This window comes from Megascapheus bottae, chromosome 28 (genome assembly GCF_031878675.1).
Source record: "Megascapheus bottae isolate mThoBot1 chromosome 28, mThoBot2.hap1, whole genome shotgun sequence".
Taxonomy (NCBI): domain Eukaryota; kingdom Metazoa; phylum Chordata; class Mammalia; order Rodentia; family Geomyidae; genus Megascapheus; species Megascapheus bottae.
The window spans coordinates 13,667,188-13,692,982 of NC_143536.1; the positions used below are offsets into that span (position 1 = coordinate 13,667,188).

Genomic DNA, 25,795 nt, shown 5'->3' on the forward strand with positions numbered 1-25,795 from the left:
CAGGACAAATCCAGTGACAGAAAGAAACGTTACAACCAGGTGTTTTGCTTTTATTTCAAAATGTCTTGCAGTTAAATGAATTAATGTTCAGAAGTCTCCCACTTTTCATACAAAATACAGTGCTACTGATACAGTTAAAAAGTTCAATTTCCCCTGGAGGAGAAATTCACAGCATCCCCAGGACCACTTGGCGTCCCTAGCCCTGCACACCCCTCCCCCAGGGCAGCTCTGCAGGCACTGACCCCACCCCCGCTCAGCCCTGGACCAAGCAGTCATCTGCCCCTTCCTGCTAGGTTCACAGCCCACTCACAGGCAGGCCAGGGTGTATCCCTAGCTGCCACCTCAGAAGGCACTAACAGAGTCGGGGGCTGCACATTCGACCACATGTGAAGAAAGGTTCTGCTTTCCTAATGAGAAGGGGGAAGCAAATCTGGGACCAGAAAATGAAGGCTGGGCGGGCCTGGTACTGCTCCGCCAAGAGGGCCGGTCCACAGTCCGTGCCAAGCAGGCACCTCACCCTGTGTACTGTGCAGGGAGGAGGTGGGGTGAGGCCAAAGCAAAAAGGGATGCTAAGTCACACAGTGTCAGCACGTGCCGCCTTCAGATAATACCCCAAGACCAGCTCCACTCAGTCACGGCTCCAGTTTATACAACGTTAAAAGTCATCTGTGAGGCCAGCCCCACCGCCGCCTCTGCGGGGCCCAGGCCTGCGGGGCTCTGGCTGCCTGGGGAATCTAGAACCTCCGCACTCAGGTGGAGCAGATGGTCCAGGTCCCGCCAGGCTGGCCCTGCCATGCCCCTTGCCCACACAGTCCGGGGCACCTCTGAAAGACTCCCCGCTCCTGTGTAAAGACTTTTCAGCTGTTGCAGCCAGGAAGAAGCCTAGAGGGAGCCCAGCGCCTCCCCAAAGCGGATCTTCTGCCCAGCCTTCAGCCTGAAGTTGAAGTCTTTGGGCGCCTCAAAGATGAGCACAATGGTGGAGCCCAGGTTGAACTCGCCGAGGTGCTCGCCCTTCCGCATGGGGACCCCCTCCTTGTTGGCATGTGTCACGAAGCTGAAGTCATTGTAGGAGCCCTTGCTGTACTTTGGGCTGTTTGTGTGCAGGTCCTGAGCAGCAGTGGAATGATAGGGCAGAGGACAGGGCACAAAAGAGACATGAAAAGTTGGTATGGACGGTACATGGGCAGCACTGGGACACAGACCGACACTTCAGAAGGCAGCCTGTGCCCGTGGGAATAGCAAGCTCAGGTCACAGATCCTGACAGCATCGGCACCCCCCCACACACACACACACATACACCCCCGGCAGTGGCGGCAGGTGTGCCTGGCTTACCCGGTCAAAGTAGATCCGAATAGAGCCCACATTGGTGGCACCCACCGCGGTGAGGGAGAAGAAGCCGTGTTTCCAGTCCCCCGTGAGGACCACGCGCTCATTGTGGCAGAAGAGCTCTTTGATCCAGCGTGCCATGCCTGGGTTCACAGACATCAGGGAGCCTGGGGACAGAACAGGCTCTGTGTGTCCTGCCTAGAGCCTGGCACATTGGCTGGGGGGGAGGGGGCATGTGCCTGATATTGCCCCAGACTCAAAGTGGACCCTCAGGCTCTGCTGGCTGCTGTGCCTACCTGGGAAGTGGCGGCGGTGGGAGACGGTCCAGTCAGTGGGTGAGTGGAAGCAGTGGTAGTCCCCAGGGGCCAGGTAGATGACACAGTGGTACAGCTCGTTCCCTTCGCGCGTGACCAGCTGGTTCCGGAAGGACTCACACGAGGTGGCTGCAGGGGGAAGGCAGGCAGAGGAGAGTACCCAACCTAGACAAGCTGCAAAGCAGGCCGGGCCTGCAGTGGGGGGCCCGTCACACCATGCCAGTCTCGCCCGTGCAGCAGCTCACCTGGGTGGAAGGGTAGGTCCTCCGTAGGGGTGCGAGGGCCCAGGAACGACTCCAGGGAGTAGGTGACCCCCTTGACTTGCTCTACCTCACAGTTCTTCACCTGCCCAAAGTTGAGGATCTTCCCATCGGACGGGCTGATCTGTGGGTACAACAGAGGCTTACTGCCAGGGAGGGAGCCCCCATCCCTGCCCCTTGCTGGACATGCCCATTGGAGGGCTGCTGGACTTGCTTCCGCAACCCCAGCAAGGACTGCCATTTCCTCCAGGAGGAAGGGGTCGAGCGAGGGCCTCACCACACTGTGCAGGCCGCAGACAGGCCGGGCCTGTGGCTTCAGCTTGCGCCGGAAGAACTCGCTGAGGTTGCGGTAGTGGTGCAGGTCTTCCACGGCGGCCTCCTTCATGTTCACCCCAAAAGTCCAGATGTACAGGCTGTAGACGGGCCTGCGCAGCCAGTGCGGCAGCTCCACCTGGTTGAGGCGGCCCCATGCCCGGGACAGCAGTCGTGTCGGCACTGACTTGTACAGGGCCACCTACAGGCCACAGGGCAGAAGGCTGAGTTGGCCCCACTGTCTCAGCTCCAACGAGCCTGACTTATCACCAGCCCACCCCTTGCCCCAAGAGACGCTGAGCCCCTGTGGGCCGCTGGGGAGCCCAGGGCTCAGGCTGGCTTTGTGATGTGGCTTTTCTCACAGGAACCAGACTGCGCCTGCACACAGATCAGGCATTTTCCTCACTTTGTGACCAGGTCCAACAACAACCAGCTCCTCCCGCCCGTCACGTCTCAAAAGGCAGCAGAGAGGGAGGCGGTGGGCATGCTGCCTTGGCCCAGGGCACTGGAGAGATGGCCAGGCCGCCATGCCTCGGTGTTCTCTTCACCAGAAGCCAGGGAGTTTCACACACATCTGCCTCATGTTGTCCAGGGCGCTGGCCAGTGGCAAGTGGCTGGCCCCGGAGCCTGCCTGTGCTTGGGGTGCCCGGAGTGCTGGAGTTGCTCCAGGCTGGAGCACTTGGTGGGGGGGTGGGGGAGCCAGAGCCTCCTAAAGTTCATCAGGTACTGCTACAGGGAAGGTCTTAGACCCGGCACTGCTGTGCCCCCAACATAACCACGTACCAACTACTCCCCAACTGGCAAGTCACCTCTTCAACTCTAAGTACCAAATCTTCCTCTCAGAGAGTGGGTTACCCCTCCGGCTGACACCCGCCACGTGGCACAGCCCAGCCAGACTGCAGGCTGCTGTCACACCCAGGGCGCCTTTGTGCCCTGTGCGCCTAGCTAACTGGTTGATGAGTTCAGAAGCCAGTTCCTCCTTAAGGCTGAGCGCCCCAGAACCCCCAGGGGCCTCCCCAGCCAGGTGCCCTGGTGCAGCCACCTGTGGTCCTCCAGGTCCTCAAGTGAATGCCCACCCTCGGCTCTGAACCCCTGTACCAGCCCGGCTCAGAAATGAACCAGGATTCTTCTCAAAATCGCCTCTAAACTCTTCTGCGCAAACGGTTTCCTGACTGCCCAGAGCCTGTAAGCCCTGGTGACACGGGGAGGCGGTGGACAGAGCCCACACAGCCACTGAGCAACGTGACAACCCACGACGACCTCCCCACGCTGACCCCCTCAGGGGCACAGCTCGAGGTCTCTGGTGCCCCACGCTTGGGCATGCGCACACTTACCCTACTCACAGGCCTCCATCCCACCCGGCTGAGGGGCCTGAGGGCGCCGAAGGGCAGGAGGTAGTAGAGGATGGTCAGGGGCCATGAGCGCAGTTTCAGGGCTGGCCTGGACATGCAGCTCAGCTGGCCCAGCCTCCGCCGCAGGGCCAGCTGAGGAAAGTGCAACCTGCGGGCACATGTCCAGCACGGCTGGAGTCAGGGTGGGGGCCCAGGCACATCCCTTGGCCTCTGCCACTCCATCCCACCTCTACGCCTGCCTGTAATGGAGGGCCAGCACCCAGAACTGCACTGCGGGGGTCCCAACCCCAGCCTGAGTTGCTGGCTTGGCTGACTCACAACCTGAACCCCCCCTCCCGTCCCCCATGGCCCCCAGCCAGCCAAGAACGGGGGCTGCAGATGGGTGAGAAACCCCATTCCTGGGCACTCGCAGAAGGAGCAACTTGGGAGCATGGCTGTGGCTCACCAAGGGCCCAGAAGTGGGGAGGCAGAGCTTGCCAGGTCCCCCAGCTTCCCAGGCAGGGCTGGAGCCAGGGGAAGCCTGGCCTGCACTGGCACCGGGAAGACTAATCAGCGGCGCAGCGCTGTCTTTCCCTACTGCCTGCTCCAGGCGGCATGGCTGCAGGCCTCTGGGCTCGCTGTTAAAGACAATACCTGGAAGGAAGCATGTCTCTCACATGCCCCCACCCCAAGAATGCAGCCCTGCCCACCCTCAGCCTCAAAAGCAGACTAGGCTCCTTAAAACCCATCCCCAGGTTAGTGGGGGAGCCTCCCCCAGCTCAGCCCCCTCCTCCCACTCGGCTGAGCCCCATGTGTCTCTCCAGGCCTCAACTCACTCCACCAGCAGCTTTACAAACTCAGTGTCACAGGGGTGCAGAGGCCTTTCCATGAGAACCCTGGGCACCTGACTGCAGCAAAGCCCCCGTCACACAGCTGGCCCCACAGTCTCCATGCAAGCATTGGGAGACACGCCACCATCCACTCAGAACGTCCTCATCTGCAAAACCAGCCCCTGCGGTTAGGCAGCGCCTGCCTCCCGGTGTGCTGAGCCAACCAAGGAACAAAGGCCGGCCGGGTCCAGCAGTGATGTCGAGAAGGGAGGGCGCTCCAGGCAGGTGCACCTGCACGGCTGCCAGCCTCCTGGCGCCCCCCCATCTCCCCCACCCGGCAGCTGGGGACAAAGTCTACGCCAACACAAACAAATCACCCAATCCCCGCTTCCTCAGCCCCGCTCACTGCAGAAGGGCTGCGGGAGAAGGGAGCAGCGCCACTCCCGGGGCAGGCGCAGGAGGCAGGAGTCTGGGGTAGGAGGAGGGGACCAAAGCCCCCTCCTCCGCTCTGCCCACCCCTAGCCCCCCCCAACCTCAGGTACCTGAAGTGAGCTCTCCTACTCAGGCCCTCCTGGCCAGGCCCCTCCAGCCGCGGGGGCTCTACCCCAGTTCCCCGCCTGCTGCCTCCACTGCGGGGCCTCTGGACATGAACTCTGACCTTCCTGAGGTCCTGGCGGGGCACGGCAGGATTAGGACGAGGCGGGCAGCATCTCACCATTTCGCTGCTCGTCGGAACTCTGGTCCTCGCCGAGCCTCTGACTGACACATTGTGGGCAGGCGCAGGGAGGGCGGCGCAAGACTCGCTCGCTTGCTCGCTCTTTGTTTTTCCTGCCTCCCCTTCCCCCAGCGGGAGGATCTCCTGCGCTGTCGTGGCTCCAGGGGCGCTGCTGGCGCCGCTTCCAGGTTCTCTCCGAGGCTCACGGGGCGTGGGTTAGAGTCGGGGCTATTGCAAACAGAGGCACTGGTCACCTTTTTAGGCGTCCCGCTTGGGCACCACTCAGGGACGAAGCAAGCCCCTGTACTCAGCCTGCTTTGCCCCCGCCCCGGCTTGGCCTGGTCCCTACCATCCTGGGCTCACCCACTCCTTCCCTCAGGGTGGCTGGGTGGGCAGCAGGTGGGAGACCCTAGAGTGCATGGCCCAACTGACATGGTGGAGGCAGTGGAGATCCGGGCACTGCCAGAGCCTCCAGGGTGCTGCTGGGCTTGGGGGGCCCAAGGTGGGAACATGAGCCTGGGGCTGGAGGGCGGCGGCCCCTCCCTCCTGGGGACCTGACCCATTTTCTGAAGAATGAGAGGAGGGAGGGCCGCGGGTCGTACAGGAAGGCTTTGTGGAGTGGACCTAGCATGCAGGCTGCAGGGGCTGTCTCCTCTCCCCCAGGTCTTGGAGCCTCCAGTTACCCACAGACCACACCCAGCCTCAGGGAAAGTCAGGCTAGGGGGCAGGGAAGCGGCAGGACTCCAGCCCCAGGTGGGGCACAGCCCTTCCCATCTTTGCTCCAGAAAGGCACTTGGGCCTGCTCTGGGTCAGCCCCACCCACCCGTGACCACACCTCCCACTCCCTACAAAGAGAGCCAGAGAAGAGCAACCCCCCAGAGCTGTCCCATCACCCCAGGAGGAGGGCTCCACCCCACCAGACGTCAACTCTCCACCCCAGGTTTGGAAGGCAGCAGGTGTCTGTCACCTTTGGATGAAGAAATGCAGTCCCCAGGGAGAAAACAGACCCAGGCACACGGACAGAGTAAGAGCCTCCACTTGCATGACACAAGCCCACCAGACCTATGGCAGCCAGGAGAGGGTGCAGCAACACCTGCCCAAACCCAGAGTCTGGACATGACTGTGCATCGGCCTGGCCACTCACCGGGGCAAGTGGGGCAGAACCCACACACAGGTGGCCATGCCCAGCAAGCAGCTGTTACAGCGCCTCCTTCCATCAACAGATTCCGCTCCCACCCAGCCCAAGGGCCAGGCCTGGGCCCCAGGGAAGCGCCTGGTTACTCTCATTAACCAACCATTCCGCCCCTCTCCCACCCTCCCTCCAGCATGCCAGTGAACTAGACCTGAAGTGCCTGAGGGGAGGGGTAGGCACTGGGGAATGGAAAGCCAGGGTCTGGCACTCTGGGGCTCTTTCCCAGTGAAAAGGAAAGCCCAGACTAGGAGAGTAGCTGGCTTGCACCCAGGACTCCTGGGGTCAGAGCATGGCCTTGTGGGATGGCAAGGGAGGAGGGAATGCTGAGAATCCCAGTCTCTCGCCAAGGTTCCCTAACTGTCCTAACCTACTGGGATGCTAGGCTAGGAAATTGTCAGAAAGGCACAAGCCTCCGAACCCAGGCTGGTCATAAACTACGCACTCTCAGACTACTCTTCATTCCCCTGGGCACCGCCGTGTGCTGCCAGGCCTCTGTCTTCCAGGCTGGAGCCCTTCCGAAAACCAAAGGCTTGCAGGGCCTGAGGACTGGCCCCACTACATGGCTCCACAGGTGCCAGGTGCAGCTCCCAGCACAGCTGGGGCACACCGACCCAGAACTGCCCCAGGGGCTGGAGCACCAACCTTTTCCCCACAGGGCAGGGGCAGACAGGGGATTCTTGGGTTTTGCTCACTATTCTACCCTCCTAAGATGAGACACTGACACCAGGGTGTCACAGTTCCTCAGAACGTCTCCAGGGAGCAGAAACATGTTGTCTGCTCCTCTCAGTTGGCATGGTCTGTCAGCCTGTGTGGCACTGGGCAGCTGCCTTCTCATCTCCAGAGGCGAGGGGCTTCCTCGCCAGAAGCGCTTCCAGCCTCCCGCTGCCAGAGCCTCAATGGCCCTCACCTGCCACAGCACCTTGCAATACAAGGCTCTGAGAAGGTCCACAGGGCTGGCTGAGGCTGGGCACTCGCCCGGTCCCTCTGAGTCACCCGGCCAGTATCAGACCCACCAATTGGACTTAAAACTGCACTGTGAGCACAGAGGGCTGGGCAGTGGGGCCATGATCAAGGACGGCCTGGTCCCCGCCTGGGGAACTGGTCAAGGCCTCTCTGGGCCTGCTTATTCACCTGGGAAATAGAAAGGAAATTTGTCCTGCCAACTTCCCTTGAAGCTACAGCAGAACCCCGCATGGAACCCTATTTCCCCCCAGCACACCCCAACTCACCTCCCTGTCCAACAAGGCCAACACTCTGGGAGGTCAGGAAAGGAAAACAGGGGCCCCAGCAGCCCCTCTGAAGGACAGGGAGGAAACAAGGAGGCAAAGCTCCATGCGCCACCTGGGGCAGGGGGAGACTGAGGAAATGCTCTTCTGGACCCCACACTGCCTGGGTGGAAGGCAGCCATACCTGCTGCCCCCGCTGTGGAATGGAACATTCCAACTGAAGTCGGGGATGGAGGGCTGGGGCACACAGGGCTGGAGCTGCTGGGACTCCACCCAACTCCCCACCAGGGGGGCTGGGCCGGGGCAGCCGTGCCCGGGGACACTGACCCTCAGGGCCCGCAGTCCAGGACTCCAAGTGGGCAAACTTTTTCAAGTGGAGGACAGGAAAATGGATTTTCCCGGGGGCAAAATGGACGAGTCATCTGAGAGGAACTGGGCAAGGGGTGGGGGGCGAAGGAAGCAAGGGCCTGCCAGCAGGGGGATTTCTAAGCCAGGAGGAAGGAGCTGGACAAAGGGACAGGCCAGGTCTCCCTCCGTGTCCGCTCAGACAGCCCCCGACAATCAACAATGGCTGGCGCCCAGGCCCCTGGGCAAGGAGGCAGGGCTCCCGAAGCCGCTTACCTCTTCCTCAGGTGCCAGCCCGCCGGGAGGCGGCGAGGAGCCCGGCGAGGCACCGGCACCGGCCCCAGGCGGCGCAGAGGCGGAGGAAGTGAGCTCAGGCAGCCCGCCCCGTGACTGCCGGGGCGCAGGAAAAGGCCTCCCTGGGTCAAGGGAAGTTCCTCGAGTTCCTCGGGTTCCTCGGGTCCCAAGGTTCCCAGTGCCCAAGGCGCCAACCCGCAGCCCCGAAAGTGCTAGAAGGAAGTCCCACGGCGGCCGGGCATCTACGGCCCAGGGAAGCCCGAGGCTGCAGTCACCTGTGGCTCGGGCGAGCGGGCGGCACCGGGTTCCACCTCCAGCCCGGGCCTGCGGGGCCTCAGCGCAGACAGGGGCTGCTCGGGCCCAGGCCGGGCGGGCGGGCGGGCGGCGTTGATGAGGCCCAGGCTCCCTTTAAGGGGCGGGGCCGCAGCTGGGAGAGGGGCGAGGGGCGGGGCCCAGCCTCACCCACCCGGCCGCGCTCCAGAGCCGGCTCCACCCTCGCCTCGCCGGGGCAGGGACCAGCCTCCAGCCTGCGGCGCCGCCCCACCCCTCCCCAGCCCTCCGGCCTGGGCCTCCAGCAAGCGCAGGAACCTAGCTTCAGGGGCCCTTTCTCCCCCAGACGCGGGTCAAAGGTGGGGAGAAGAACTCCATTCCTCCCACACCAACCCGGCAGACCTAAGAAGGTCTCCAGAACCCCCACCGCACCCCGCACTCTGCGCCACACAGATAAAATGCCCAGACTCAAGAAAGGCTGTGGATCCAACCACAAGGCCCACTCCAGACAGCCCGGAACCCCGGGACTTCTTCCCCGGCTGAGCAGCACCAGGCCAGGGTCAAAGATCAGAAGATAAACCCAGGCGGAGACAGGACAGTTATTTCCCACAACCATCAAAAGGGCCAGACTCTCAAAACCAGGACTTCAAATCAAAAAGCTAATAAACTTGCCAGCTTAACTCTTCTGGTGTTCCTCTACAAGATTAGGAAATAGGGGCCAGGAAATAGTGGTAGAGTGCTTGCCTAGCATGCATGAAGACCTGTGTTCCATTCCTTGGTACCACATACATACAAAAGCCAAAAGTGGTACTGTGGCTCAGGTGGTAGAGTCCTAGCCTTGAGAAAGCCCAAGGGCAGTGCTCAGGCTCTGAGTTCAAGCCCCAGGACTGGCACAAGAAAAAAAAAAAGATTAGGAAACATAGGAAGGGCTGGTGGTAAAGCCTGTGCTCAAGGCTTACACCTGTAATCCTAGCTACTCAGGAGGCTGGCTGAGATCTGAGGATCAGTTGAAAGCTAGCCTGGGCAGAAAAGTCCCAGTGAGACTCATCTCCAATAAACTACTCAAAAAAGCCAGAAGTGATGGTGTAGTTCAAGTGGTAGAGAGCTAGCCTTGGGCACAAAGAGACTCAGGGACAGCATCCAGGCCCTGAGTTCAAGCCTTAGGACTGCCACAAGAAAAACCTCAGATTCTTCTGGAGTAGGTAGAGACAAAGAATGATGGGCACCTCTGCAAGAGGACCTGAAAGTCATTCACCAGTGTTTTGGGTAAGCCTCATCCATCTTACCCATCCCAAAGCAGAGTCTCCTCTCCACACTGCCTTGTATTCTTCCAACTTAGAGGAAATGTGGGCTTCCATTGCTTCAACCTGAAACGAGGTGGCTGAGCCTAAGTAAGGAAACAGCCATGCCAGCACCTGCCCAGGAGCTGGGGGCTTCTCAGCCATCCTGACACCTCTGAAGGAGGGAGGGAATTCGCCACCCAGTGCCGGAAAGCCTAGTGGTGAAAAGATGCGATTTATTAAATAGCAGATGAACAGGGAGGGCTCTGCTTGTGAGAAAACAAAACCTGACAAATGGAGATTTGGGGTCTGGCTGGTCTTTGGGGTGGGGAAGGTAAAGCCTTCCTCCACCTATCACTTGGTGATGGGTGGTGCCTGCATCCTTTGACACAGGGACGGGCACTTGGCTGGTAGATTTCTAGGCCTGTCAGTCCAGGACTAGGGACAGGGAGCTTCCTGTGACCCTGCCCTCTGCCCTGGGTCTATTTAAGTCTGAACCAGCTGAGGCTCCAGAATGCCACTGCCATTCTTGGGTCCTGTGTCCTCTCCTGGCTGTTCTCTCAGCAGTATGGCGTCCCAATTCAGCTCTCCCTCAGAGCTGAATTGGCTTGCGGGTATTGTGTCTGGTGTTTCTGTCATCTCTGGTCTATTTCCTGGCTGGATTGAGTGTGTTTTCTGGCCTTTGAGAGGCAAGTCTGCCATGCAGTCACTGGCCTTTTAATAAAGACTCCAAGATTCGAACCCGCAAAGAGTGGCTTCTATATATTCTGTAAATTCTTGTCTTATAACAGTGCTTTCCATGACAGGTGCTCAAGGACCTGCGATTTTGCATGCAAACTGGGAAGCTGAGGGAGACCCGCATCCATCCTGCAGTAACCACTCTACCCCGCTGGACGGGAGCGCCCAGTCTGCAGGGTCATCAGAGTACCCTGTGCCTGGCAGACCCGCTCAGCAAGCAGGAGTGCCAATATGGGGTACAAGAGCAGACCTAACGCCACAAAAAAGGAGCCTCATTCAAGTCTGATCTGTGCACTGCCAACTCAGTGGCTGGTTAAGTGGCCTCAGCAAGCTTGATCATTTCATGTAAGGCTCCAAGAATAGTAATCACAGAGAATTTCATTTATTTTTTTTTACCTTTTTTGTCAGTCGTGGGGTTTGAACTTAGGGCCTGGGCACTGTCCTTGAGCTTTCTCCAGGATAGCATTCTACCACTTTGAGCCACAGTGCCACTTCTGCCTTTTATCTTTTTAATGTATGTGGTACTAAGGAATCAAACCCAGGATTTCATGCATGCTAGGCAAGCATTCTATCTACCACTAGACCACAATCCTGGTCTAAGAATTTAATTTCTAAAATGACATCTAGAACAGGACGACGGATCATGGAGAGATAACTGATAGTCACACACTACAGACAGCCCACACACCTTTGGCCCACATTCAGCCCAAGCAGGTGTTCTGTGGAAAGAGCCCAACCTGGCTGCAGGGGCCAGAAGAGAAGGCTCAGAAGCTGCTTTCAAAGGCTTCCTTTGTAGTCCACTCGTGCAAAGTATCTGTGGGAACAGGAAGGCAGGGTAACCAGATATATCGCAGCCACACAGGGACCATGGGTTTCGGCATAGCCTGCTCTCCTGACCTGTGCCCACAGCAGACACCACAGGCTCATGGAAACCCTGCCCACTCCTGACTCCTCCCCACCACAGTGCCACACAGACAGCACGGAGATGAAGAAATAAGGAATTAAGCACAAAAAGATACAGACACAAAATCCTTGCCCGACCAATGCACAGCACTAGAAAGGCTAGGCCAGCTGGGCTCCCATTTCTGCACACACTCGGCTTTAGCTGACAGTCTGAATTCCAACCTGCTCCTTGTGGAAAGGCAGTGTCCACTGGGTATGCCTCTCCAATCACTTTAAGCCTTCAAAGTGGGGAAGGGAACATCAGCTCACAAGGCCGCTATGGTACATGATGAGGCAGGCACATATGTGCCTTGCATGCTTTGTTTTTGGCCAGTCCTGGGCTTGAACTCAGGGGCTGGGCACTGTCAATGAGTCTCTTTATGCTCAAGGCTAGTGCTCTACCACTTGAGCCACAACACTATTTCCGAGTTTTTTAGAGTAGTTTACTGTCGTGTGGACTTTTCTGCTTTGGCTGGTGCAGTCCTCAGATCTCAGCCTCCTGAGTAGTTAGGATTACAGGTCTAAGTCACTGGTGCCCAGTGTTGCAAAAGGTATTTATAAAACCCCTGAACTAGCCCCGGGTCTGCCCTGAGATCAGCCCTTCCAACCTTCCAACCAGACCCCCTCCACATGCTTTTAAGTCCCACTTCTGGATTTCCAACAAAATTAAATGTCAATTTCTTGGAAAAGTATCCCCCCCAACACCACCATACTGTAAATTTACTTTCAAACAGTGATGGAGGTTTCTTTGGGCTTCCCACCCATCTGGGCCTTTGGGGAGGGACTGCCATCTAGTGCCACTAGGTGGCCCTGCAGGATCCAGGGCTCCTCTGGTCCCCACTAAATGGTTTTCTTGCACTCCCTGCCCTGGAGTGATGCTGTGTGTCAGGGGGAGGAAAGCAGTCAGCTGTAGGACTTCCGGCCATGGCAGGTGTTCACAGCAAATTCTCATTTCCTGGATGGCTATAGAAAAGTGTGAAGCATGGACAAGCATGAAGGACCTCCAACAATGTCTCCCAACCCTGCCCAATATATTCCTCTCCTATTCAGGAATGTTTTTCAGCCTCACTGGACCACACAACTTCTAGAAAGTCCTCGGAGCCATGCAGAGTCCTGTAGCAGCAACTTTAAGACACTGTGGAGAGTAGTGTGGAATGAATCCAGACCCCTGGATTCCTCCCAGGCCAGCAGCCTGGCCTTGTCGGGTCCAGTCCCCGGCTTTTCCACACATCTTGACATTCACATGAAGACATCCCTGCTAGGCACCAGGTAAGCAGTGCTTCTAAATCTCCACCCCTCGCGGTGCTCACGCCTGTCATCCTAGCTACTCAGGAAGCTGAGAGCTGACCATCGCAGTTCAACATCACCTGAGGCACAAAAGAGGGAGAGACTCTTCTCTCTAATTAACCACTAAAAAAAGCAGAAATGGTGCTGTGGCTCAAGGGTAGGGCGGGAGCCTTGAGCCAAAGAGCTCAGGGACAGTGCCCAGGCCCAGAGTCCAAAGCCTGACTACTAACAATAAATAAATAAATAGGGCCGGGAGTTTGGCCTAGTGGTTAAAGTGCTTGCCTAGCATGCATGAAGACCCGGGTTCGATTCCTCGGTACCACATACATAGAAAAAAGCTGGAAGTGGTGCTGAGGCTCAAGTGGTAGAGCTCTAGCCTTGAGAAAGTCCAAGAACAGTGCTCAGGCCCTGAGCTCAAGCCCAGGACTGGCAATAAATAAATAAATAAATAAATAAATAAATAAATCTCTACCCCTTACAAGAAAGGGACTGGGCATCCACATGTAGGCTCTCAACGACATCAAGTTTAAAAGTGTGCAGCTATGTCTGATGGTATGTCCACAGCACACATGAGAGCACAGAGGATGCTCCCGTGGGGCAGGGAGGCATGATGCTTTCCTGGGGTCCTGACGTACTGTGTAACCTGACCTCTCCTTATGCCTTACCATGAACTATCATCTGCATGGTATGTGCCATGCAAGGGTAGAACTAAGCAAGCAGTGCGCACACAGGCGAGTGTCCTGGGCTTCTCCTCTACAAGGCTGCCCCAACCCCCTGGCTCTTCCCAGCCCAGCTCTCCTACCAGGCACTGCTATCCTCTAGATCTGGCAGTCAAGGAAGAAAGATGCCACCCAATTAAGATGCACAAGAGACTGGGGGAGTCTGTCATCAAATTTCATACTGTGTGATGTTCAGATCACCTAAAATTAATGGGAAAACCCCAGACAAGTCACTGCATGCTCCCACTATGCATTACCTCACATGCCCCGGCAGGGGATGTCACGCTTACAAACACTGCTGACTTCATTTAGTTAAAAAGTTCTCTTTTGTTATTGTTGGTTGTGGGGCTTAAACTCAGGGCTTAGGCACTGTCCAGGAGCCTAGCTCAAGGTCAGCATTCTACCAGTACTTTTTTTTTTGCCAGTCCTAGGGCTTAAACTCAGGGCCTGGGCACTGTCCTCGGGCTTTCTCAAGGTTAGTGCTCTACCACTTGAGCCACAACACCACTTCTGGCTTTTTCTATGTATGTGGTACTGAGAAACTGACCAAACCTGGGTCTTCGTGCATGCTAGGCAAGCTCTCTACCATCAGGCCACACTCCTGGGCCTGGAAACAATTACTTAAGAAATCCAAAGTCACAAGTCATAAAAGTGTCCATACCCTTTGCAAATAGAGATTCTATTCTCCAGGCAGCAACCAGGACACCAGGAACCACTTCCGTAGCGAGAGCTACTCAAAGTACTGTGTCATGCAGTATTGTAACATTACCCCAGAGCAACATGTTTGAGCCTCCTGCGCCCCACCCCCAGGCAAAAAGGTATAAAACAGCTGTATCCATTAGAAACAAACACAAGTGAAGGCAAGAAGAATAAAGCTCATAGTCAGGTGCCAATGGCTCACGCCTGTAATCTTACTCAGGAGGCTGAAATCTAAGGATCATGGTGGTTTCAAAGCCAGCCCGGGCAGGAAAGTGTGTTGAGATTCTTTTTTCTTTTTACCAGTCCTGGGGCTTGAACTCAGGGCCTGAGCACTATTCTTGGGCTTTCCTCAAGGCTAGTGCTCTACCACTGAGCCACAGTACCACTTGTGGCTTTTTCTGTCTATGTGATACTGAGGAATCAAACTTGGGTCTTTGTGCATGCTTGGCAAGCACTTTACGACTGGGCCAAACTCCTGGGCCCACTCTGTTGAGATTCTTTTTTTTTTTTTTTTGCCAGTCCTGGTCTTGAGCTCAGGGCCTGAGCACTGTCCTTGGACTTTCTCAAGGCTAGAGCTCTACCACTTGAGCCTCAGCACCACTTCCGGCTTTTTTCTATGTATGTGGTACCAAGGAATCGAACCCGGGTCTTCATGCATGCTAGGCAAGCACTTTAACCACTAGGCCAAACTCCCGGCCCCTCTGCTGAGATTCTTATCTCCAGTTAACTACCAGAAAACTAGAGCTCAGGGACAATGCCCAGGCCCTGAGTTTAAGCCCCATGACCAACCAAAAAGGAAAAGAAAGTTCATAATTAAGCTTCCTAGTCATAGGATGAGAAGGGTGGGACTCACTGTTGTTTTCAGTCATTTAAAGAAAACAAGGTTAATGGCCACATGAACTTTGAGATCACTCAATGGAGAAAGGATGAAACCAAAATGAATGGTAGTAGAAAAACTTGATATTCCATGCAAAGAATGGCATTAAGTCTGCACATCACATTTGAAAATTAACTCATAGCCAGGTGAGGTGGCTCACACCTGTAATCCTAGCTACTCAGGAGGCTGAGATCTAAGGATCAAGAATTGAAGCCAACTTGGGCAAGAAGGTCTGTGAGACTTTCCAGTTAACCAACAAAAAGCCAAAATTAGGGTTCTGGCTCAAGTGGATGAACACTAGCCTAGAACAAAATAGATATGGCATGGTGCCCAGGCTGAGTTAAAGCCCCAGAACCAACAGTAACTAACAAATGAGCTAGGAGCTAGTGGCTCACACTTAGCCTTGAGCAAAAAGAGCTCAGGGACAACACCCAGGCCCACTGAGCCATTGTGTGACATAAGGAAGCAGAGACAGAGAGAGAGAGAGAGAGAGAGAGAGAGAGAGAGAGAGAGAGAGAGAGAGAGAGAGAGAGAGAGAGAGAGAGAGAGAGAGAGAGACAGAGAGAGACAGAGAGAGACAGAGACAGAGACAGAGAGAGACAGAGAGAGAGAGAGAGAGACAGAGAGAGAGAGAGAGAGACAGAGAGAGAGAGAGAGAGACAGAGACAGAGACAGAGAGAGACAGAGAGAGAGAGAGACAGAGAGAGAGAGAGACAGAGAGAGAGACAGAGAGAGAGAGAGACAGAGAGAGAGACAGAGAGACAGAGAGAGACAGAGAGAAACAGAGAGAGACAGAGAGAAGCAGAGAGAAGGAAGGAAGTTAACATCAAATTTTGGTAGTGATACAAAACAAAAGGAAAAACAGAAATGAAGAGTAGCAGCCAGGTGCAGTGGCTCACACCTATAATCCTAGCTACTCAGGAGGCTGAGATCTGAGGACTGTGGTTCAAAGCCATCCCAGGCACTAAAGTCTGTAAGACTCTTATCTCCAATTAACCACCAGAAAACCGGAAATGGCGCGCTGTGGTTCAAGGGGTAAGGCGGCAGCCTTGAGCTGAAGAGCTCAGGGACAATGCCCAGGTCCAGAGTTCAAGCCCCACAACTGACAAAAAAAAAAAAAAAAAAAAAGGAAGAAATTAAGAGTAGCAAATTTTATGCACCCAAAGACATCAAGGTGAGCAGACAACCAACCCATAAAACAGGAGAAAGTACTTGCAAGTCATGTATCAGATAAAGCACTGTTATCTAGAACATACAAAGAAGTTTTATAACTCAAGCAAGAATACCAAACAGAATTCAAAAATCCAGCAGAGGACTTGAATATACATTTCTCCAAAGAAAATACAGTAGCCTTTCCCTATCCACAGAGTTACAGCCCAAGCCTCAAGAGATGACTGAAATGAAGAGTATCAAACCCATGCATGAGGCAGGCGCGGTGGCTCACCCCTGTCATCCCAGCCACTCAGGAGGCTGAGATCTGAGGATCAAGGTACAAAGCCAGCTGGGCACAAAAGAACCTGAGACTCTTATCTCCAATTAACCCCTAGAAAATGGGAAGTGGGGTTTGGCTTAAGGGCAAGGTGGTATGGTAGCCTTAAGCTGTAGAGCTCAGGGACAGCGCCCAGGCTAAGTTCAAGCCCCATGACCCGCCAAAAGAAACAACAACAACAAAACCCCTATGTATGCTTTTCTCCCCCAATATTCACACACTTAGGATAAAGTTTAATTTATAAGTTAGGAACAGTGAAAGATTAGTAGCAATACTAAGAGCACAAGACAACTTTAAGAATACACACTGCAATAAAAATTATTTAAAATGAGCATTATTTCTGGAATTTTCTATTTTGTAAGTCAGGACCAATCATGGACAAATAAAAGTCTGCAACTGTAACTGTAGCTAGAGGGAGAGAATATCGTCTACAAATAACCTATAAGCATGGGACCCAGTGTTCATCATCACCCATGGGGAAATGCAAAGAAAACCACATTCAAGACACCGCCTCCCTTGGGGCCGGGAGCATGGCAGAAGGGAAGAGTGCTTGCCCAGTGCACATAAGGTGCTGGGTTCAATTCCCAGCACAACACGGAGAAAAGGAGAGGAGATGAATGGCAAGTGGCGTATCACCAGTGAGACCTCTGCAGGTCAGTACATCTAAATCCACACCACACTGCTGACAGCGACAGAGCCCTCAGGAGAGGAGAAGCTGCCATCACGTGGCAGGTCCTGGTCTCACTTTGTCAATCCTGTTTACTGAAAATACCTTTTTTGTGTGTGCTGGTCCTGGGCTTGAACTCGGGGTTTGGACACTGTCCCTAACCTTTCTTTTTCAAAAGCCACAGCTCTACATCTGAACTTTTTGGCAGTTAATCGGAACTAAGAATTTCATGCACGTTCCTACCTAAGCGGGCTCTGAACTTCAATCCTCAGATCTCAGCCTCCTGAGTATCTAGCATTATAGGTGTAAACCACTGGTGCCCAATGGCTCACTAACAGCATCTTTTACTAGCAATTGTCGGAAGATCATGGAATCTGATGAAACCAGATCTTCATTCTGGAGCTCACTCTGCTGTCAACTAGCTTTTTTTTTTCCCCTGGTCGATCATGGGGCTGGAACTCTGGGCCTGGGCTCTGTCCCTGAGCTCTTCCGCTCAAGGATAGTGCTCTACTATAGTGCCACTTTCGGTTTTTTGGTGGTTTGTTGGAGATGATAGTCTCACAGCTGGCTGTGGTGGCTCAAGCCGGTAATCAATAAGGAAGATGAGGAAGGAGGACCACGAGTTGGAGACCAGCCTGGGCTACACTCTGGCTGGGAGTTTGGCCTAGTGGAAGAGTGCTTGCATAGCATGTATGAAGACCCGGGTTCAATTCCTCAGTACCACATACATAGAAAAAAGCCAGAAGTGGTGCTGGGGCTCAAGTGGTAGAGCTCTAGCCTTGAGAAAGTCCAAGAACAGTGCTCAGACCCTGAGTTCAAGCCCAGGACCGGGGGAAAAAAGTCAGAAATGGTAGTGCTGTGGCTCAAGTGGTATAGCTCTAGCTTTGAGAGAGCCCAAGGACAGTGGTCCGGCCCTAAGTTCAAGCCCTCAGACTGGCGTAAAAAAAAAAAAAAAAAAAAAAAAAAGGTCTCACAAACTTTTGTGCTTGGGCTGGCTTTGAACCTCAGATCTCAGCCTCCTGAGTAGCCAGTATTGCAGGCATGAACCACCAGCACCCAGCTTCAATTAGCTTTTTATGAAGTGGTGAGAACATCTGAACATCTGCTATGCTCACCTCACCGAGATAAAAACCTGTTAGGTACTGTTCAAATATAAGATATAGTTATGCCTTTAAGATAGCTGATACCAGTCAGGCAAATGGGTGCCTACCTGTAATGCCAATTTTCAGGAGGCTGAGACAGAAGGATCAAGACTCTGTCTCAAGACTTAAAGTCAAGTGCCAGCAACTCCTGAATAGAACTGTAGCTACTTGAAAGGCTGAGATCTTTCAAATTCAGATTTCCTTGGGATACCTCTGGTAAGAGTGGGAATTCCTGGGAGCATGCATGTAGTCAGTATGACACTTTGCACGGGGTCAGACAGTCATAGTTCCGCACTACCCATGTTTAGAACTTTACTGGCCTAATGGAAACTGGAAGTTTTCACAGGAAACCACCGAAGGTGGAGACAGGACAGCACACTTGGAAAGTATGACTCAGTCACTGGACTCTTCATCAAAGGGTTTTGTGATGTACTGCCAGAAAACTTTCTTTCAATCTGGAGTTATCATAAAGTCCAAGGCTACAAGAACAGGCCAGGCATAGTCACTTGAGTAACTCTGAACATGCTGTTAAGTCACTGTTCTATGGGGCTGCCAGGAATGCTGTGCAGACATGTAATCACTGATACTAGGGAGGCTGAAGCAGAATAATTACAAGTTCAAGGCCAGCCAGATCTTAGGAAGCCCTATCTCAAAATAAAATTTATAAGAATTGGGAGTATACTTGAGGGAGCACAGCACTGGTATAACATGCATGGGGCCTTGGGTTCAATCCTCAGCACCCCAAACCCACAAAGCCAAGTAAAATCACTTGCACTGAATTCTACTAGAAGAAAATGGTCAAGTCCAAAATCTCCAAAGAATTTCGGAAATAAGTTCATCACATAACATGTAATTCCAATAGCAACAAAGATTTCTACACAAACTCTTCTAGAGCTCAAAGCTGTGTTCTAGGTCAGCTTTAGCAGACACAGGAGATTGAGTGTGGCAGCACACAGCTGTAATCCCAACATGTGGGATGATGGAGACCAAGGACTCAGAGTTCCAGGAGAGCTTTGTGAGACTTTGCCTCAAAAAAAAAAAAGAAAGTCGGGGCCGGGAGTTTGGCCTAGTGGTTAAAGTGCTTGCCTAGCATGCATGAAGACCCAGGTTCGATTCCTCGGTACCACATATATAGAAAAAAGCCAGAAGTAGTGCTGAGGCTCAAGTGGTAGAGCTCTAGCCTTGAGAAAGTCCAAGGACAGTGCTCAGGCCCTGAGCTCAAGCCCACGACTGGCAAAAAAAAAAAAAAAAAAAAAAAAAAAGTGGTGATGTTGGCGCTCAGATGGTAAAACAGCATGACTGAATTCAAACCCTCCGTATCAAATAAATAAATCTTGTTTAAAAATAAAAACGATGGGGCTAGGAGTGTGGCCTAGTGGTAGAGTGCTTGCCTAGCATGCATGAAGACCCCGGCTCGATTCCTCGGTACCACATACATAGAAAAAAGCCAGAAATGGTACTGAGGCTCAAGTGGTAGAGCTCTAGCCTTGAGAAAGTCCAAGCACAGTGCTCAGGCCCTGAGCTCAAGCCCAAGACTGACAAAAATAAATAAATAAGTAAATAAATAGGACTAGATTTTTTTTTTAAATGACAGTTTGAAGTTGGGCACAATGGCTCATACCTGTAATCCTAGCTACTCAGGAGGCTGAGATCTGAGGATCAAGGTTCAAAGTCAGCACAGGCACAAAAGGACCTGAGACTCTTGTCTCCAATTAACCCCTAGAAAAACAGGAAGTGGGGCTTGGCTCAAGGGTAGGGTGGTAGCCTTGAGCAAAAGAGCTCAGGGACAGCACCCAGGACCAGGGGTACGTCAGTAGCCTTGAGCTGAAGAGCTCAGGGACAGTGCCCAGGTCAGGTTCAAGGCCCATGACCCATATTTAAAAAAAAAAAAAAAAAAGTACAGTTTAGCCTAGTGGTAGAGTGCCAGCTTAGCATGCACGAAGACCCAGGTTTGATTCCTCATTGTCACACGTAGAAAAAGCTGGAAATGGTGCTGTGCCTCAAGCAGTAGAGTTCTAGCTTTGAGAAAGCCCAGGGACAGTGCTCAGGCCATCAGCTCAAGACCTGGAACTGGCAAAAGGCCCTGCTGGAACTCCCCATCAGGACCCAGCTGCCCACCACGGAAAGTCCTGTTAGACTGGACTCAGCTAAGCGGTGTCAGTGAGAAGGCCATGAGGAAATCCAAATGCAGCACTCCATTCCAGATGGGGAGTCTCGGTGTCCCCTGCTCTTTTGGCCTAGGCAACTGGACTCTATCATTGCTCCTTTGCTATTTGAAAGTTCCCTTTGATTAACTTATGAAAACAATTTTTACATCTTTATGCTAAATTTCCATATTTATCAATGATGGATTATGGAAGATGGACTACATATGACGTGTGGTTTGGCAATCACTGCAGGCTGCCCTACTTTTTGAGTGTGAGCGGTAGGGAGCATCTTGAGCAATAATGATAAATTTGATCATTGCAGTCTGGTTCCTTGTGGGAACTAATCCACATCACAAAAACCCAGCCCTTTCAGCCTCCTCCAACCAACAAGAGAAGAAAGGCAGAAGAGCCAAGATGTCTGCACCAAGGCCAGCGTGAATTCTAAGGATTTCAACAGCAGGAAATTTCTACTCGGGGCCTTTGGGAGACCAGGAGTAGGTAAGGGGACAGGAGGGAAGCTTCACATGACACCAAACTTGTGGCTCCTGAATCTGGCCAAAACACACTGAAGTCATAAGCTTTAAGAAAGCAATTGTGACTTATTCAAACATTTTCATTTTGGGACAGCTTAAGAGAGTGATAGACAACAGCGCAGGACGAGATGGCGAGGCAGGTCTGCCTTTTGCCTACCTCCCAGTGACCGGCCAGTTTGGGTGGAATCTCCAATCCCAGTCTCTCCAGCTCCCGCTCCCTGTATTTCTCGTACTGCCGGTATCCTGCATACCCGCCACCTGTCAACACTAGAATGGGGAAGGGGCGCAGCAGGTACAAGGATCGGGCAGAAGCAGTGTGGACTTTCCTGGAACCTGTAAATAAAAAAAAGAAAAAGAAAAAGGAAAGTTGAGCTTGGGAAAAAGAAATGAGGAGTCATGTACACAGAGCACCCACAGGAGAATCAGGAAAAGCTAATGTATCTCAGAAGTGGTCAGGAGAGGTGACTGGACCCTTAAGGTATCTGCTCCATCCCTCAATCACTATCAAGACTCTCTTGTCTCCAAATCAGTGCATCAGCAAAAGGACAGGTGAGCTAAGATATGCCTCCACTGTCATCATAGTCAAGGAACTGAAGATAAAAACACTAAATCTCAATTATACAGGTGGCCATCAACAGGTCCAGGACATTTCTTTTTTTTTTTTTTTTTTGGCCAGTCCCGGGGATGTGGTTTCTGTGGATGTGGTTCTGGGGAATTGAACTCAGGCCTTTGTGCATGCTAGGTGAGCACTCTACCACTAGGCCACACTCCTGGCCCCAACTTCTTATAATTTAACAACAAAAATACAATGGCAGGGCATTTGCCTAGTATATGCAGGCTTTTGCTTCAACCCCCAGCAGCAATACACAAATACTTTTCTTTTTTAACACACAATTTCTTTTTTAATGCACAAAGAATTTACACCAAGATTTTACTTGGAGATATACGAGTGATCAATGAGAAAACATGTTCAATTACTGTTATGGGTTGAGTATGTCCCCCTAAAGTTATATGCTAACAACTTCAACCCCAAGAATACACATGGAGGGGCCGGGAGTTTGGCCTAGTGGTTAAAGTGCTTGCCTAGCATGCATGAAGACCCGGGTTCGATTCCTCGGTACCACATACATAGAAAAAAGCCGGAAGTGGTGCTGAGGCTCAAGTGGTAGAGCTCTAGCCTTGAGAAAGTCCAAGGACAGTGCTCAGGCCCTGAGCTCAAGCCCAGGACTGGCAAAAAAAAAAGAATACACATGGAGACAGTCTTTAAAAAACAGAGTTCAAGACTGACAAAAAAAAAGGAAAGAAAGAAAAGCCCAAGAACAGCCAGGTGCTGTGGCTCACGCCGGTAATCCTAGCCACTCAGGAGACTGAGATCTGAGGATCAAGGTTCAAAGCCAGCCCTGACACAGAAGGACCTGAGACTCTTATCCCCAATTAACCTCTAGAAAATGGGAAGTGGAGCCTGGTTCAAAAGTAGGGTGGTAGCCTTGAGCAGAAGAGCTCAGGGACAACACCCAGGCCGAATTCAAACCCCATGACCCACAAGAAAGAAAGAAAGAAAGAAAGAAAGAAAGAAAGAAAGAAAGAAAGAAAGAAAGAAAGAAAGAAAGAAAGAAAGAAAGAAAGAAAGAAAGAAAGAAGAGGAGGGAGGGAGGGAGGGAGGGAGGGAGGGAGGGAGGGAGGGAGGGAGGGAGGGAGGGAGGGAGGGACCCAAGGACAGTGCCCAGGCCCTGAGTTTAAGCACCAGGAAAGGCACAAAGAAAAAAAAGGTATTCAGAACCAGGTGCCTATTATCCTAGCTCCTCAGACAGAAAAAAAAACCAAAAAGAAAAAACTCCAAGACTATTGTTTCTATATGTGTGTGTGTGTGTGTCTGTGTGTAAGTATTTTTGTTGTTGTTGTTGTTGGAAAGAAAACGTGGCAGAGCTTTATTAAGTAAGCAAGCACACACAAGCAAACAAAAAACAGACAAGCAGAAAGGTGGGGGGGAACATTCTAACAGAATGTGTGTTCTTTCAAAGGGAGAGACACAGTCCCCAAGACCCTTATTTCCAATTATCACCAGAAAGTGGTAGACCAGTCTTCAGTGAAAAACCTATGAACACTGTAATAACCTGGCAGGCTTAGCTGAAAAATTGTTTTTGCTTTTGTATAAAATGATAACCTGCTCGACCACCAGTGTGTGGTTTCATCCTTGTAGTTATTGACTATGGGCATCTTAAGGTGACATCATAAGGTGACTACTACCTGCGTGTGGTGTTTACCTTTAAAAGCTTCGGCCCAGGGCCGGGAGTTTGGCCTAGTGGTAGAGTGCTTGCCTACCATGCACAAAGACCAGGGCTCACGTGGTAGAGATCTAGCCTTGAGAAAGTCCAAGGACAGTGCTCAGGCCCTGAGCTCAAGCCCAGGACTGGCAAAAAAAAAAAAGCTTAGCCCCATTGAAGGCTGGGGCAGCTCTCTACCAGCCTGAAGGTGGAGAGTAGCCGCTGCACTATTAAACTGACTCCTAGCACCATTCACTGAGTGTTGGTGACTCTAATGCTGGGGGGCTTGGGGAGCCCCCAAAATGGCTGGGATATTATAATACAAGTCCGAAATCAAGTCCCACACACATACAAAAAGGACATTACATACATAACCCCCCAATACACACACACATTTGTTTTTGGTTCTGGTCCTGGGGCAGAAGTCAGGACATGGGCCCAGTCCCTTAGCTGCTTTTTTACTCAAGGCTAGTGCTCTACCACTTGAGCCACAGCTCTATTTCTGGCTTTTTTTTTTTTTTGGTAGTATATTAGTGATATGTCTCACTGATTTTCCTGGCCAGGCTGGCTTTGAACCTCCATCCTCAAATCTGAGCCTCCTAAGTAGTTGAGTTCACATATGTGTACCACCAGCACCTAGCTTAAAAAAAGGATATTTAGGGCTGGGAATGTGACTTAGAGGTAGAGTACTTGCCTAGCATGCAAGAACTGCTGGGTTCATGCCAAATAAACAAAAAACATCAGAAGTGGTGCTGTGGCTCAAGTGGTAGAGTGCTAGCCTTGAGTAAGAGAAGATCAGAGACAGTGCCCAGACTCTGAGTTCAAGCCCCAGGACTCGGGGCAGGGTGGGGGGGGGAAGGGAAGAGGAGGAAGGAGGAAGCCAAGAGTTTGGCCTAATGGTAGAGTGCTTGCCTAGCACGCACGAAGACCTGGGTTCCATTCCCACTGTACCACATACATAGAAAAAGCTAAAAGTGGTGCTGTGGCTCAAGTGGTAGCGCTCTAGCCTTGAGAAAGCTCAAGTACAGTGCTCAGGCCCTGAGTTCAAGCCCCAGTACTGGCCAAAAGGAAAAACAAAAAAAATATTTAGACAAAAAAGACAATACACCACTTTGGAGTTCAAACAGCTTCTCTCCACACCACAGCGTTCATCTTGCAAGTGTGGATGGGTGTGAGGATGTATCACACCACAAGCACAACCTGTACAGGAACACACAGGGAGACAAGCCTGGATGAAAAGCAATCTGGTCCGAATCCCAAAATGTCAAATATGCAAACCTTTTGACCAGAAATTTCACCTCTACAAATTCATCCTGAGAAGCATATTACTACAGGATTTTCCGTGACAGAAAAGCCTAGAAACAACTCCAGAGCCAACAAGAGTGGTATAGCAGAGTTTCTATACAACCAATAAAAATAATGGGGCCTAGGTTTCAAGACTACACAGCAGATACTACATGCATTTCACATATTCAATTTCATTTCATTCTAAGAATCCTGTTCTTATCCCAACTTACAGCTGGGCAAACTGAAAGAGAGGACAGCACCACTTCTAATGGTTCCTTACCTGTGTTTAAGGCTCGAAAAGGCAACTTCTGAAAGGACCACAGGAAATGGCTCATGGCAGTGTTTTCACAGTGACAGAGGCTGAAGTCAAGCAAAAATGAACCATTAAATATTTTACTAAGATTAAAAAGTAATAGTGGGCCAACTGACTATAGCAAAAAACAGTACTGTATCAATGTCAGTTTCTTGGTTTTGATCATTCACTGTATACCTAAGAAAATATGCTTGGGCTGGAAATATGGCTTAATGGTAGAGTGCTTGCCTAGCATGCATGAAGCCCTAGGTTTGATTCCTCAGTACTGCATAAAGCAAAAATGATGCTCTGGCTCAAGTAGTAGAGTGCTACCCTTGAGCAAAAGAAGCTCAAGGACAGTTCCTAGGCCCTGAGTTCAAGGCCCAGGACTGGCAAAAAATAAAAAATAAATAAAAATTAAATTACTTCCTCTTCTGCACACCTGATGGCTTACATTTCCTAGCCTCCTTTGCAGCAACCAGTGAGGACCATTCTAGCTTATCAGGCACATCAATCCTAGTGCCTTAGCCTCCAGAGTAGCCAGATACACACTGGCTATACCTCCAGTCTTTCTGCTTTCAGCTTCCTTAACCCAAACATAGACCTTGTGTCCTGTCACCACTGGCAGGAAAACAACTGTCCCAACAATACAGAGCACCCAAGAAGCTTCACAAGAGTGAAAAGTAAACTTCTAATTGTGTTACACTGCTCAGGTCAACACTCTTGAGATGCAGTCTTACGTTCTCTTCACCTTCAAAATGCCTCTTAACCTCCCCATTCCTCATGGCCACTGCCAATCTCACCCAGGTACAAACATGTGACCTCTTACTACTAGATTTTGCAATGACTGCTCTCTCCACTCCACTCACAGCCCTCTAAGTCCTATTGGCCACAAATGGCCAGAGTGACATTTTCAAAACAAAGACTAGACCTTTTTTTTTTTTTTTGGGGGGGGGGTTCAGTTGTGGGGCTTAGATTCTGGTCCTGGGTGTTATCCCCAAGCTCTTCGGCTCAAG

General features: G+C 52.1%; 1 protein-coding gene across 8 annotated transcripts in view; it reads right to left on the bottom strand.

Annotated features, from left to right (window-relative positions):
• Positions 1 to 25: 25 nt before the first annotated feature.
• The window catches only part of Pisd (phosphatidylserine decarboxylase), a 30,487-nt gene continuing 4,717 nt past the window's right edge, over positions 26 to 25,795 (bottom strand). For 3 of the 8 annotated variants that reach the window (XM_090320510.1, XM_090320511.1, XM_090320512.1), the window contains 10 exons: positions 24,768 to 24,847; positions 21,094 to 21,269; positions 11,172 to 11,248; positions 5,090 to 5,317; positions 3,548 to 3,713; positions 2,179 to 2,415; positions 1,887 to 2,025; positions 1,624 to 1,770; positions 1,334 to 1,494; positions 26 to 1,107 (listed from right to left, as the gene is read on the bottom strand). In XM_090320510.1, the coding sequence (XP_090176636.1) occupies positions 883 to 1,107; positions 1,334 to 1,494; positions 1,624 to 1,770; positions 1,887 to 2,025; positions 2,179 to 2,415; positions 3,548 to 3,713; positions 5,090 to 5,317; positions 11,172 to 11,248; positions 21,094 to 21,269; positions 24,768 to 24,847 (1,636 nt within the window). In that variant the 3' untranslated portion in view covers positions 26 to 882. Of the gene's footprint in view, positions 1,108 to 1,333; positions 1,495 to 1,623; positions 1,771 to 1,886; positions 2,026 to 2,178; positions 2,416 to 3,547; positions 3,714 to 4,916; positions 5,318 to 8,128; positions 8,334 to 11,171; positions 11,249 to 21,093; positions 21,270 to 24,767; positions 24,848 to 25,795 lie in introns of those variants that run through there. The other 5 variants (XM_090320513.1, XM_090320517.1, XM_090320515.1 and 2 more) reach the window with 5 other exon arrangements.